At 34.9% G+C, this 16026-nt stretch overlaps 1 protein-coding gene across 2 annotated transcripts in view; it reads left to right on the forward strand.

Moving 5' to 3' along the window:
- LOC113434069 (neurabin-1-like) overlaps positions 1–16026 on the forward strand; it is a 51641-nt gene that overhangs the window by 8873 nt on the left and 26742 nt on the right. For both annotated transcript variants that reach the window (XM_026697048.2, XM_026697050.2), the window contains exons 3-9: positions 2293–2425; positions 4868–4988; positions 6949–7053; positions 7710–7827; positions 9769–9912; positions 12334–12387; positions 14586–14815. In XM_026697048.2, coding sequence (XP_026552833.2) covers positions 2293–2425; positions 4868–4988; positions 6949–7053; positions 7710–7827; positions 9769–9912; positions 12334–12387; positions 14586–14815 — 905 coding nt within the window. The remainder of the gene's footprint in view (positions 1–2292; positions 2426–4867; positions 4989–6948; positions 7054–7709; positions 7828–9768; positions 9913–12333; positions 12388–14585; positions 14816–16026) is intronic.

Here is a 16026-nt window from a genome sequence, read left to right on the forward strand (position 1 = left end):
AGCTTTCATTAAAATATTACCAAATAAGATGTCTTATATAGTTTGCAGTACTGAAAATGAAGGCACAGATCAGGAACAGAAACATATTGCTCAAATCATCAGGGTTTTAGGAATAGGTCCTATTCATTGTTTCTTTTGCTTTCTATAATTCTCCTGCCTTCCGTTTATAATCATAGTTCTCCTCGGAAACAATTGTATCCATCCAGCACACAATTAGGGTGTTTTTTTGATGAACAAACTACAGCTAGTCCTTGACATATGACTATTCATTCAGTGACTGTTCCAAGTTAAGACAGTGCTGAAACAATGGACTTACGACCTGTGCCTAAACTTATGGCAGTTGCAGCACTTTAGAGGTCACTTATCAAAATTCAGGAGCTTGGTATCTCGCCACACTTACAATTGTAGGGGTGCTTCAGTTTCTTCAGTTCAGTTATCTCTTCTCCATTTACCCCCTTTTGGATGCTGTGCATCCTGCCATGTATGACAGCAAGCAGTCCCAAAACTATGTGGCTCTGGGACTGCTTCCCTGTGCTGTGGAGAGCCTCAGCTGCCCCAGCCTGCACCAACAAGCATTTCTTTATCCATCTGCCATTCTCTCAGTTTCCCTCACTGATCTTTTGTGCCTAGCCACTGAAGCAGTGATTTGCTATGTTTGCTGTCTCCTGTTTGGACCCTTGTCTACCATGTTACCCTGGGCACTCCCAACTTCTCGAACTTCCTATACATGGATCCCTGGCATTGCAGTATCCATGAAGCCCCAGTAAGCATCAGCAAGCATTCATTCACCCAGCTGCCTTCTTTCCCATTTCCCTGCACCGACTTTTCTCCTTTTGAGCCCAGTTGCCACAGATGAAGTAGAAGCACTTCACTGTCTTCTTTTTGGACCTAGCTTCTCTAGTGAAGATATCCTACATACGATTCACTGAGCAGTGTCTCAGTTAAACTGTGCTGCCCTCCAATAAGCAAACAGCAAGTTGACTCCAGATTCATTCGCTAACTTTGAACTTCATTCTGTAGTAGAATCTATTCTTTGAAACATTTCTGAAGGTGTATTTGATTTTATTTATTTTAAAAATTATGTGGCAAATCATCTTGTGAGACACAATTCAAACTAGTGAATTTTTTTGCCCTTTGTTTCTGTTAAAGCATACCCTGTCATGTACTTCTAGACTAAGTTCTCAAGAGGATTGCAGATGTTAGGTACAGCATAACTGAGAAAACATAAATACTTCTCAGTCCAAAAATTAAGCCTATTATTGCCTCAAGATGAAGACACACAAAAACAGGGCTTTTTGTAGCTCAGCTGAAAAGTATGTGTCAACTCATGTTTTTTTGCAAAGAAAAAGACAATACACATCCATGCTCCTTCAGTTTCCACTCCAACTTACATAAATAAGCTGACTAAATGGTTCCATGTCCAGCATACTAACAGCCTAGGCTTATTTACCCAGAAGAGTCTAAGGATTTAATACAGAGGAAACATCTATAGCTTTATCCCCTGGTTTATGTGTTGTTGCTTTTTTCCTGTGTGTGAATGTACATGTGTGGACGTCTGCATATTTATATTTGAGAAAATAGTGTGTGAGAGAAAGTAGTTTATAGACTATTTTGTAGATTGTAGTAGATGCATATGGCAGATCAATTTTATGAACAGATGCTTTATTGTACAGTTTTAATCAGTTGGCAATTCAGTTAATACTATTTAAATTTTTGCCCTTTTTTGGATGTAGACAGTGACCAGCGTGTTTGCTCATAGTCCACATTTGTTGCAGGGGAATTAGTTTCAGTGGGAGTTGGCAAATATTGTTAACAAAGAAAGAAGTCAAAAAGCATGGATTTTTCTATGTTTATCACTTTTTTTCCCTGTCTATTTTCCCATTGGTGGGAGTGAATTATTTTAAATTAAGCAATATTGTCTTTTAGTGTAAATGTAGTATATCGGTTTCTGAAATTGCTTCTTGATTTTGTTAAGCATATAATTCATATGACTCAGTACATTTTGCTATAATATAGAATAATGTAACATAAATCCTCTAATAATTTTTTTAAATTTAAAAGTTGCACTTTGAGCATAGCTCAATATGTGATAATCCTATTATTGAAAAACATCATTTTTCAAATGACAAGATTAAAGATTTTATGGGCTTTTAAAAATTACCAGAAGGTAATTTGCTGTGTTGTCCACATCCTTGCATGCATTGATGTTTTAAATTGGTATTTAATTGACATTTAAATCTATTCAACCTGCATGGGTGAAAACATTTTTGAAAATATTGTTATTTTTTTTAGGTATTCAGTACTTACTCAAATGAAGACTATGATAGACGCAATGAAGAGGTAGACCCTGTTGCCGCATCAGCAGAATATGAACTTGAGAAAAGGGTAGAAAAAATGGAGGTTTTTCCTGTGGAAATTGAAAAAGGTACAAATCTCAAATGTCTATCCTAGAAAAGCAACAAGGCTGTTTAACATTTATATTTTAATTTTGCATGATATTGCAACATTTCTAATTAGGTGCAGCATTACAAAATCAAGAATATAAATTGCTTTTAAGCTTAAGATTGTCTTCTAAAAATTTTGGATGTATAAGGGCTGGAAAATATTTTATAAAAGTTGAAAGCATTATAAAAAGCAAACATTTTTTATATATTAGTCATGAGAGAAAACTCAAAACTCATATTGAGGCAACATCATTAGCAAACTTTAAGGTAATGTATGAACTTTCAGACTTTATCTGATTTATGTTTTCTGAATGCATCAAGAAAAATAGGGTGAGAATTAGGGTTAATGTTAGCCAAAATTTAAATGGTAATGTTAAGTAGCACCAAGTTTAAAACTGAATCCCTTAGTTTGGGTAATGCAAATTCCAGTTCTTAAGTCTGTAGGAATAGTAGAAATATTACCTAGGTTGGCATTGTACTTTATTCTGTGGAATCTTTAAATACATCAATATTTCAGCTTTTGTTTAAGCATAGGTTGATTTGTCTTTTAATATCTATCTTAGCTTTAAGGAAATAATCAAAGAAGTTATTACTTTTAAAGCATAAAAATAATGCCAAAATTTTATTCATTAAACATTAAAGACCTGATGAAGAAGGTCTATCTTTATCCTTTTTTTTCTTTTTTACACTAGTGGGAACTCAACCCAGCCCCCAAGGTGCTGTATTCCATAGCCTAGAATCAATAAGTGCTGGATAGACAGGTTTCTGAAAGCATGGACATCTTCAAAAAGGCCATCTTTGGCTATTCATATGACTGCAAATAGTCCCTAAGTTGTTTAAAGATTTAAAGGTCATAGTAACACATTAACTTTTGCCAGTGAGCAATTAGCAAGTTCTACTGGCATCTTGTGATCCTTGTAAATTACATAACTTACACTTAGCTGCCACATTACCTACCATTTGTGACTTAGGGCGTTATTCAAAGTAAAATAGATTGCAATAGTCAAGAAGAGATACAATGATGACATAGATAACTGTAGTCTAATTAGATTAGCAAACATATTCTGGCATATAACACCTGTGCTGGTGATAGATGAAAATTAAGGACTACTTCCAGGACCACAAGAGACTACTACTTGTCAAGAGAGAATGCAATCCTGTGAAACTCTTGTTTCTAAAATTGAACCTAAAATTGAATCATTGCAAAAGGGAGTGTCTGTTGATCCACTGTGATTCTTGATTTGGTGCACAGTTATCAAGGGGCAGGCATAACCCCTGATGAAAGCATGGCTGCAATTTGGGGGGGCTACCTTTTGCTTGAAAGGCAGAAAAAGATTGTGGCTGGGAGGGCATTCATCTAGTACAAGGGTGTCAAACTCGTGTTGTCACATGACGTATCATGATTTTTTTCCCTTCGCTAAACCGAGGATGGGTGTGGCCAGTGCATGACGCATCCGGCCCACAGGCCACGAGTTTGACAACCCTGATCTAGTGCCAGCTGATTCCCAAATCTTACTTCTCTACAATACTGTCTTTGTGTTGTAACTCATGTCATGATCACTGCCTATCTAGATTTCTGCAATGTGCTCCACATTGCTGTTGTGGTGGCTTTGAAGACACCACAACATCAATTAGTGCAGAATGTGGCAGCTCACATAATGGCAAGTACTAACCGTCAGAAATACATAACTTTGTTGTTTGTCCTTTATTGTTTGCCTATACGTTTCCCTGTAAAATGAACAGTGCTAGTTTTGACACATTAAGCCAGGAAGTGCTATTTTTTTCCATCCAGTTCTGGCCTCGTAAAATTATTTCCTCTCAAAAATTTTCTCCTTCCAGAAAATACTAGAGAATGTTAAAAGATTCGTTTTCTGGGGACATTTTTTCTCCCATCTGTGCAGTGTTTTTATAATTGTGAATTGCCAAGAGTCTCTAGTTGATTATATATTCCTATGGAATCCGTTGTGTTGAAACTCTTCTGCAAGCCCCAAAGAATCCAAAATAAGGGGACAAGTGGTCGCTGAGGTTTCCTCCTTAGGATTTGACTGAACACATGGAATTCTATTCAAAATAGATTTCATTGACATCATTTGCAAAAAAAGGATGCAAATTGTCAGAAAGATTCTTCAGTTCTCCCACATCCTCCTCACACCCAAATATCATGATGAAGATGCTTCACTGCATGAAACAAATACTTTTTTATCTTTATGTAGTGGAAGTCAAGAAGTAAGCTGTGTTTCCTGCTTTTGTTGCTTCAGAGTAGGCTTTCAGATGGGCTCCAAATCATTGTGTCCCACTGTGAAATTCCTTCATTTATGTCCCAGCTGTCCCCGTCATTTTATTAGTCTCAGCCATTAGCTATGATGACAGCATGCTCACCAAGTTACAAAAATAGGATTTAGCTTGTTGTGTTTTTCTTACAGGTGACAATGGCTTGGGTATCAGTATAATAGGAATGGGTGTTGGTGCAGATCAGGGACTGGAAAAATTGGGTATCTTTGTAAAAACAATAACTGAAGGCGGTGCTGCTCAGCAAGATGGCCGGTAAGTTTCAGTTAAGACTTCTTGTTTGTTTGGCCTGCTTTTTGCACAGTATAATAAATGAGGAATATGGAACCTGGAATTTCCTGTTCCTTTCAATTCCCATTCCTTTCTATTCTACTTCCATATGAGAGAAAAGCTTTGGACAATCTGGGTTCTTTATGATTTTTAAATTTAAAATCATAGGGTTTTTTTTAGATTCTTGCTACTTAAAACAAACTAGAATAAAGACATAATTTATATGCCAAACTTAAAATAGTATAGGAAGTTGAAATTACAAATGTATTCCAAAGTATTTATGTATATACCAATGTAAATACCAAGGATTTTATTTAACTTGTGAACAGTATCTAAACACAACAAATAATGTGTCTAAACTGTCTTGTTGTCATGTCTATTTGGAATTTGAAGTTCCTCTTTTACTCTTTAAATCCAATTCAGCCACTTGAATTAATATGCTTAATTAATTCAGTAATTAAGTTAACTGTGTTAAGATAATTTGACATCCGAACATGCAGAAATAGTTTCTCTGTTGGCTATGTGCAATCATGTGCAAGTAGTCCTCAAGATACAACCACAATTAAACCCAATTTTTTTGTTGCCAAGCAAGGAAGCTTTTAAGATAATTTTGCTTGATTTTATTATTTTTTTTGCCACAGTTGTTAAGGAACTTATTGTAGTTAAGTGAATCATGTGGTTGTTAAGTGAATCTAGCATCCCTATTGACTTTGCTTGTGGGAATCTGCCTGGGAAGGTTACGAGTGGTGATCACATGACGCCAGGGCAGTGCAGTTGCAATAAATGTCTTCCAGTTGTGAAGTGCCCAAATTTTGATTGCGTGAGGATGGTACAAGGGTTGTAAGTGTGAAAAATGACCATAAGTCACTTTTTTCAGTGACTTCACTTTTTGGAACTTTGACGCTAAACAAATGACTGTAAGTTAAGGAATATCTGTATGCCATTTGAAATATTTGTTTCTAGAACATAAAAATATAATTGGTGTAGTGAAGACTTCTTAGTTGGTTACTTCATGTTTTCAAATTTCCATTAAAATACAAAAAGTGATACAGTGCACTGAACAAGAATAATGCCCTGTATTTTAGTGACCAATAAGGTTTATAAGCTTTATTGTCTATGATAAAAGAATAGTTTTGTCATCACAGTAAAATAGAACTGAAAATAATAATGTTACCAAAGTGAAAATAAGTACTTCGTTTCTTTTATAAGTCCTTTGTTATTCTTTCTAGTTTGGGAACTATAGGTAGTCCTTGACGTACAACAGTTCATTTAGTGAAGTTACAACGGCACTGAAAAAAAATGATTTATGATAATTTTTCACACTTATGACTGTTGCGGCATCCCCATGGTCACATGATTTACATTCAGATGCTTAGCAACTGGTTCATGTTAAAGATGGTTGCAGTGTCCCAGGCCCATGTGGTCCCCTTTTGCGACCTTCTTACAAGCAAAATCAGTGGGGAAGCCAGAATCATTTAACAAGCCTGTTACTAATTGAACAGCTGCAGTGGTTCACTTAATAACTGTGGCAAGAAAAGTCGTAAAATGGGGCAAAACTCACTTAACAACTGTCTTGTTTAGCAATAAATGTTGGGCTCAATTGTGGTCATAAGTCGAGGACGATCTGTATATGGAAAGATTAATGACCCAGTCTACTCATAGGGCCATTTACTGATTCAGATCTTATAGATATAACATGTGTAACCTTGAAAGTGGATATTGAAAACGCCTCACACACATCAAGTTTACCTACATATTCTATTTATGCTAAGCTGAGTGTTACAAAAAATTATGTCACAGGATGTTTGCTCATTACTTTGTGGAAAATGATGTAGATGCTTGATTGAAAGTGATAAATATGACGTATATATTCATTCCTAGTTTTTTTTTTTGCATCAAATATAATGTAATATGCAAAATCCAATGTTTGTTCCTTGCCTTGTAGAATCCAAGTAAATGATCAGATTATTGAAGTTGATGGGATCAGCCTGGTGGGGGTAACCCAGTTTTTTGCAGCAACTGTATTAAAAAATACAAAAGGCACTGTCAGGTATGAGTAATTATATATAATAAGCAATCATTGATTTATTCCCTTATTTACAGTATATTTGAATGAGTATTCAAGGCATGTAACAAAACCATAGTCCAAATAGATAAAATTAAGTTAACGCTAAAAGTACATTTTCATCAATTTTCTAAATTAGAGAGAATGAGAGGCAAACACAGCTCTTGAGAGAATGCTATTCATAGTTTGGGAGCAATGAAAAAAAAAAAAGTGCATGCTTTGTGCCACATGTGGAAACTTATGACAGCAGGGAAATCTTCCAAACGTACTGTCCTTCAATTCAGACAAGACTTTAAATCCAGACAAGTTTTAATGGGACATGAGTCAGTCCTTCAGATAATCTGGTTCAAATGTTTTAGAAATAGTTAAGTTGACTGTGAAAACTTTATATTGTGCCCATTAACGCAGATATATGAATACTCCAGTAGCATTATGTGATATGAAGCAGTATATAAGTCTAAGTGTTATTGCTATCCCAGTATTATTCTGCACTTTGCCTCCATTGAAATTTCTGACCATAAACCTGAGTTTATCAAAATGTTCTGCAAGAAAACAAAGCATAGTATATTAAAAAATATTAAAAGCAGCATTGTATTTTTTTTTTCATTGATGCATTAATATTGGTTAATTTTTCACCTTAGATTTCTGATTGGAAGAGAAAAACCAGGAACTCAGAGTGAAGTAGCTCGGCTTATCAGCGAGACATTAGAACAAGAGAGATACTTATATGAGCAGCAATATGCCCATGAAACAGAACAGGTAACAAGATGTGTGTGTGTGTACGTGCATATACATACACATAAATATATACATACCTGCTCATGTTGGGTTTGGAGTAAATTGTTGCTTTTCAAAACATTTCTACATTAGCTTTTTCCTGTAGGTATCAAAGTATAATGAGTTTACCAGAAACCTTGGAGCAACAGAGAGAAAAAGTTATCTAGGTTATCTGACAGTTAGAAATCATTCATGAATTCTTATCTAAGGTGATCATCCATTGAGGGAGAAATAAGTGGGGTGGGGGAAGAAGAAAATTTCCGACAGCAATTTATGAATTGCATAAATTACATAAAGAGAATACATGGCAGGTAAGTCAAACTTTTTTTAATTGGAAGGGACAGAGCCCTTCAAGAAAAACCAGGCACATGAGTCGAGAGTTGTGTCCTCATTCCATCCCACATTATTTGTTCCTTCTGTCTCGTTCATAGACTAACAAAGTCATTCCCAGTTTTTCCTGTGAATTATTACATTTTGTTCTCCTTTTTTTCTTTTTCTTATTAAACTGCATTTTTTTTCTCCCTGTCTCCATTTTTCTTTCGACCATGGACAAGCTTCAGGTTCCTTCTTTTAAATCTTCTTATTTAATGGGACCTAGGAAAGTTGCCTTTTCTGTGGTTGCCCCATTTTCTCTGGATTGACATCCCCCCCAAGATTTTTAGCAGGCCCCAACTTTTTTTGCTTTGAGGAAAACTGTTAACAGCTGTCTCTTCCTTCAAGCGTTAGGAGCTGGTTGAGTGGGAGTCCCCTGTAACTGCTGTGCTGTGTCCTTCATTGCCATTTATAGTTGATATTTATGTATTGTTTACTGTTATGTTCCTTGTTATTTATTTACTTTTATGCTGTCCGCCGCTCATGATCATATTGGTTGAGTTGGGCAGAGTTTTAAACCATACAAATAAATGCTATATCCCTTTTCCTCTTATACCTTTGTCCATGTGTTGTGATCCTCTTGACATAAATTTTTCCTGGTCTCTCCTACTTACATACTGTATATGATAAGGTAGTCGTTCAGTTTCAGTAGTTAAATTTAGTTCATCCAATGGGTAATTTTCTCCTTCTCCCATTTCTTCTTCCCCAGCAGTTTTGCTGTTTAATTGTGGAAGATTGTTTCTTTTTTAAGATCACTTTATAGATCTGTAAAATCCTTTTGAAAGGAGTTGTTGACAGTAGATATTTATGTTTGTTAGGGGTGAGGAACCTGTAACCACACAAATAAACAGTGAATCCCAGCACCTCCCATGTTCAGCTATATTGATTCTTCTGATAAAGTAAAAATTGTTAATGACTGTACTTGATTGAAACAATAAGCCATACATCTTGGTTAGTAAAGCATTAGGCATAATACAATTTAGCTATAATTTTATATTATTCTTATAAATGCTGTTATTTAATAAATGGAAGTCTGTGTAGTTATGTTTGCATTGACATACTTAGTGCCCTTATAAAGATAACATTGGACTATAAATTAAATACTTTATTTAAGCATTAAATAAAAAAATTAAAAGCAAGGCAAGTGTAACGTTTCTTCATTTTGTTTTTCTTCTGCTACGCTTTGTACCCATTTGTGTTTTCCTGATTTGTAAAGCCCCTTTGCTCAAAAAGAGGAACAAAGTGAAAACAGTAGGGCAACATGGACTAGCAGATTTCTTGCTCAAAATATACTTTCAGCCAAATTTTATGTTCAGATTCAAAGTTTATTTTGGTCAGAGATCAATGTAACCAAATTTGATGGTTTAAAATGTCATATGAAGCAACAATTAAATATGTAAATATAAACTATTAAGCATTTACTTTTTAAAATGTTAGATTTTAAGCTTTGCATGTTCATAAAAATATAAAAAATAACATATGTATATATAATAGCATATTTTAAGAAAGTTTGATATTGCTTTAATAAAATATCGTTTAATATTGTTTCAGGATGAAGATTATGATGAAGATGATGTTTCTTTTGAATCACATTTGCAAGAAAAATCAGTAGAAGTATTTTATCTTCCTGAAAATGAAGATATTAACTTCCCATTAGATATGGATTCTACACAGTTCATGCTGAAGTTTAAAGAGGTAGGTGCAATTTTTTATCTCTTAAAATGGATGATAGGAAGTTTACTATTATAGAAAATCTGATGTTACAATTTAATGATATCTTTTTCAAAGGTTTTCTTTGGAATTGAAGAACCCAATAAAATTTATGGAATATATTGTATTTTAAAAATATTTTCTAGATGTGTATGTAGGAATTCTACTTCCTATTCAAAATATAAAATATCCTGGGGATGTTGTTCGTTTTAATAAGTCCAGAAAAACCATTTTATACATCTGTTTCATTGAGAAATATTATTTAGTAAACATATCTAAATAAGTGATAAATGTATAATCAAAATCATAATAAAACCATTAATGCATGAAAAATACCAGAATCAATTCAATCCAGGTAGTCCTCAACTTACAACAGTTCATTTAGTGACTGTTCAAAGTTACAATGGCACTGAAAACAGTGACTGATAATCATTTTCACATTTATGAACTTTGCAGCATCACCATGGTCACGTGATCAAAATTTAGATGCTTGGCAACTGGCTTGCAGTTAAGATGGTTGCAGTATCCTGGGGCCACATGATCATCTTTTACGACAAGCAAAGTCAATGGGGAATCCAGATTCATTTAACAGCCGTGTTACTAACTTAACAATTGCAGTGAATCACTTAACAACTGTGGCAAGAAAGATCGTAAAATGGGGCAAAGTTCACTTAACAAATGTCTCACATAGCAACAGAAATTTTGGGCTCAATTGTGGTCATTAGTTGAGGAGTACCTGTATTGCAGTAATCTAAGCATATAAGCACAATAAGGGCATATGTTACTCTTCACTACATGTAGCATTTTTCACATAATACCACCTATGGGATTACACTATGTTCTTCCTCTACCTCTTCCCAGTCCTCACTCCATTTCTTTCATTCCATTCTTCAGTCCTTTCTGGGGCAAAATCCAGATCTAGCTGCCATGCTCAAATCTCAGCTTTCTCCACTATATTCTGTTAGGGATACACCCTAGCAGAATCTGCACGGCAGTCAGGCAGGCAGGCAAAATATGTGAGATAAACTTTTTTGTAGCTTACACTCAGTAAAACAGATACACTGTGCTAGTTAAATAGTTTATTCCAGTAAGAGTTATAGCATAGTCAAACAGTCCATATATCATTCACTAATTCAGTTGCAAATTCCAGTGTCGAAAAAGAGGTCAGTAAACTTACAAATATCAGTCCAGGAATATATCTCCTTGCAGTAGAGATATGAAGAAGTCAAAACTCCTCTCTTCCTTCAGCAACTCAGCAGTAGGGAAAACAAGCAGTTAACAAACCATCAATCCATCAAACCAGGAATCGTCAGCAATCAAACAGGTTCTCTTGCTCCCTCTTATGGCAGTTTCACACCGCACCCAAAATTACATGCTTTGCAGTTTAAAGTGACACACACTTAAACTTACAATCATAGTTTATATATATTATTTTACCCAAACTATGTTAGGTAACCTATGTTATTCCTAACATATTCCTTTTGCCTGCCTCAGCAAAACAGTTGTGACCTCCATGCTGTTGATGTGACACTGGCCCCTTCCCCCACCCAAAGCCACTGCTTCCAAAGGAGTTGCCTTTTCAGACTCTGTTATTTCCTTCCACTGTACTTTTAGCTAATAACACTTTGAGGCTCTTCTAAGTCTTTTGAAAAAAGAGAAAAGCATATCCTTTTTGTATAAAGCATATGCTTTGATTCAGTTGCATAGTAGGCTTTAGAGAATTAATTTTTATCTTTTAAGCCTTCTAATGAATAATTCTTGTCAACAATAATAAAGATGATTATGTAAAGAAATATTTTAAGGCAGTGTATATTGGAAAACATATTAGTATATCAGTTGGAACCATTTTTATCTAGCAATATACAGTATCATGATTCTTTAACATGAATCAAACAGTGACTCTATTCATATTTATCTTACATAAATGGGTCATATAATTATCAGCTGGAAACAATTCAAAAAGAGAAAGAGCTGACTGAAATTTGGATGTCAGCAAAATTGGTGGGAAAAACAAGTCATACCTACTTCCTTGACTAGTTCTAGTAATCTGCCTCTTATATTTGGACAAAACTTATATATCTTATATATTTGGCCAGAGATTGGGAATCTCTGTCCCTTCAGATATTGCTGAATTTTATCATTTAACAGATTTAGCCATCATGGCTAGTAGTGAGGTAATTTATGAACTGTAGCCTAGCAGTATCTTGAGATCAGTTGGTCTAGTGTAAGTATGTAATAAATGAGTGGTTTTATTCTGCTTGAGGAGAAGAACAAGTGGGCACTTTGAGATTATAAAACTTTATTGCTTACAATGTGATGGGGAAAATGTGAACATGTATAAAATGAATTTTCAAATATCAGTTGCACTTTTTTTCTTCAATAAAACGTTCTATGCATTTTTTCTAGTTACAATTAAAGCATGCAGTTACAGTGGCTGAAGTTAATCAACTTAAGGAAAAGGTAAATTTTCAATATATGCTTTTAAAAAATATGTTTAAATTCAGTTTTGTAAATTCAGAATGAATAAATTAAAGGCAAACAAAATTAAACCAAATTTTTAATTTCAACTAAAAATAGAAAACATTATGCAATTTGTGCTAATCTGTGAGGAATGTTTTCTGTAGAATTTCATTACACATGTGATGTACTTGTTGAAATAAAAATAAGTAAGCAAATGAAAGTCACAAATAGATAGGAATAATTTATTTTGTAAGGATAACAATTGTCATTTGTAAGTAAGGGCAGTGTCTTATTCTCATCCAGGGTACATGGCTTAGAATTTTTGATACTTTGAGATTTTTAATATTCTGGTATGGAATACCTTTTTACAGAAGTCCTGTCTCCCTTCCCCAATTAATTAAACAGATGTTCCAGTGCAACATAAGATGTACTGCTTGTACTGTATTTTTGATAGCAGAGAAGGCAATCAGCATATTTCATAGTATATGAATTTTCTATAGAATAAGATCTAGGTCATTTTCTTTCTTATAATTAAAACATAGTATATAACTTGGATCACTGAATCTAAATCAGGGGTCACCGACTTTTTGGACCTCCAGGACCACCAAACACATAATTTTAAATCCTGCAGACCACTAATGAATTTTGACTGATGGTGGCTTGCTGATCTTTTTTTTTTTTTTTTGGGGGGGGGGGAATATCTGATCTAAACTCGGAGGGCTGGCAGTGATGTTCTCTCTCTTTCTCTCTCTCTCTCTCTCTCTCTTTCACACACACACACACACACACACACACACACACACGCAGGTCCCTCACACACCCTCCAAGGCAGCCACATTCCTTCACTAACCTGCTTTTCAGCTCCATTCTCAGGGGGAAGGGGGGGTATCCTGCGATCCCAAATAAAAACTATCGATCGGTAGGAAAACGGGGTGTCTGCAGAGACCCTGGGAAAATCCCCCAAAAAGTCTTCAGGAAAATCCCCCATTCCGTTTTCATACCTGTCGATCATTCTTTATTTTGGATCGCAGGATACCGTCTCCAGCTCTGTTCTTTGGGTGGGGGGAGAGAGAGACTTTTGGCTTCATGCAGTGAAAGCAGCAGAAATCTTTCTTTCTCTCCCCCAAACTCCGCCAGAAATGAGTCTCAACTTGTCGCGCTAGCACAGCCTCTTGGAGCAGGATGCCTTGCAGGGTCCCAAAAACTCATTTCTGGCAGAGTTTGGGGGAGAGAAAGAAAGTCTTTTGTTGCTTTCCTTGCGTGCAGCAAAAAGCAGAAGAAAGAAGCAGCCCAGTGGCCAGGCCAGGCGCATTGGGCAAGTTCCCCCACTCTGCCCTTTTCCCCCTCCCCATACTACCTCGTGTTGTTCACAATGCAAGCCTTGTGTTCCCGCAGGCCATGTGGGCAATGCAGCTTTGTGTTCTGGCGCACCTGGATTAATTGCTTTGTGGGGTGCTTTGGGAAAGACATTTCTCTGCGGACCACCAAAATTTTCTTTTTGGCAACCACTGATCTAAATCACAGGTGCATTCCTAAAACTTTAACATTTTTGCAGTATGAACTGAAAACAGTTTCTAACAGTGCTGCAGTGATAGAAAAGTAAGTAACAGGTAATCCAGTAGATTTTTTTCTAGCAATGAAACTAAAAAATTGCTGACTATATTCCTTGAAGTTTTGAGTTTGACAATATCAAGTAGGATCATTTTCCTTATTTATATGCATTCTTCATTTAGTATATTTAATATACATTCTTCACATAGTGCAACATATAAGGAATTGCCATCAAGAAACTAGGTAATCATGTAGGAGGAAAACATTTGTTTCAAAGCTAGCATATTAATATCAGCAAGAAATAGAAAACATATCCATAAAATTTAGCTTACAAATGAAGTTTTGGAAAATAAGGTAAATATTTATTTTACTTTCAGGGTAGTAGATCTTTTATATCAGTTAGAACAGTTTGAATGTTAGAAATTAGATGGCCAGAGATTAAAAAAAGCATGAATTACTATAAAATGAATTAATCTGTGTGGATTTTATGCAAATAGACAGCAGCTTACCTAAAACTAAGGCAAAATTAGTAATTGTTCCTTGTTATATTTTGGAGAGAAACTTACTTGTTTGGCTTAAAATCTAATCAATTAATCTATACATGAATGAGTAATTACTAAAGTCTAATCATTTGAACTTTTTTAAAGCTAAAAGCAACAGAAGCTGAAAAGATTGAATGGGAGTTAAAGAAATTGCAGCTCCAGGAAACTATAGATGATAATAAAGAAAAAATAAAAAAGCTAGAAACCTATTGGTTAGAAGCCCAAAGTTTATGCAAAACAGTAAATGAGCATCTTAAAGAAACTCAAGAACAATATGATGTGCTGGAAAAAAAATATAACAAAGCGAAGAAATTACTCAAAGAATATCAGCAGAAGTAAGTGTGTTGTTATGCTCTGTCAGTTAAGCTCATCTATGCTTGTAATTTTTTACATGTACAATTTGTTTGTTATTGCTATGTTTGTTTCTGTATGTTTGTGGGTAATTAATTTCAGGGTCTTGGTGTAGGTTAAAGTACCACATACGATATTAGCACTTTATTTTAGACACAAGAGAAAAAATGTAGGACAACATGAATTACATAATTCAGGGAAAAGCAACAAATACTGAAACGATATATTGTAGGCAGTGATGACATTGCAGTTTTATCAAAATAGAGATGGAGAATGTGTTCTTTCAGCTGTTGCCCAATTCCGTCTTTCATCATTGGATGGACTAGTTGAAGCTGCCAGGGGTTATAGTTCAGTAATATCTAGAGGTCATAAGTTCCTCATTTCTGATGTCATTTCATTGAGGTTATTTTCAAAGAACATGAAACAATTTCAAAATATGGGTATTCAGGCCTCCGAATACAACTTAATTCTTGTGTTTTTTAAAATATTAGATTACTTATCTATCTAACATGTCCATCAAACAAATGACATGAGTGGCTTGAAAGAGTAATAGTTTAAAAGACATAGCATAGTAAAAAAGAAAAGTAATGAAAATGAAAACAATTAGGAGAGTATATGGCATTTAAACAGAGAATCTATTTCCAAAGTTGCAAAAGCATATCAAATAAGAAAAATATTTAAGCCAGCTTTCTCTAGCTATATGTCCTCCAGAAGACATCATTTATGATATTTTTGTTATTTACAGATAAATACTAAAAACCATCCAGATGTTCTCAGTGAAGGTGTAAAAGAGTTTTAAAAACCAACAAAAAATGTGAATTATGAATTGTGCCATGTCCACATTAATTCAACATAGAATTAATTTTAAGATATTTGTATAGTGCTTCCCATTAAAAAATACATTCGGATGAATTTAACTATACAAGAAATGAAATAGAATCCAGGGTATATTTTCCTTTCAGAATGCTTACCAAAAGTTGCCTGTATGTAGCATACAAGGACGTTAAATCATACATATTTCTGCAGATATATCTTTATGGTGAGGGATGGTTTTGTATTTTAGTTAGGTTATTAAGCTCAGCAGCAATACTCGTGAGATTGGTATTAGCTGGTAAAAAGAGGCAATCTGTTCTGCAAAGGGGAATGGTGGGAAAGGGATACCGTGATGAAGATGAAAGAGCAAAGGTCAGATGGG

This window comes from Pseudonaja textilis, chromosome 1, assembly GCF_049901715.1.
Source record: "Pseudonaja textilis isolate UNSWEBS1 chromosome 1, rPseTex1.2, whole genome shotgun sequence".
NCBI classification, from domain to species: Eukaryota; Metazoa; Chordata; class Lepidosauria; order Squamata; family Elapidae; genus Pseudonaja; species Pseudonaja textilis.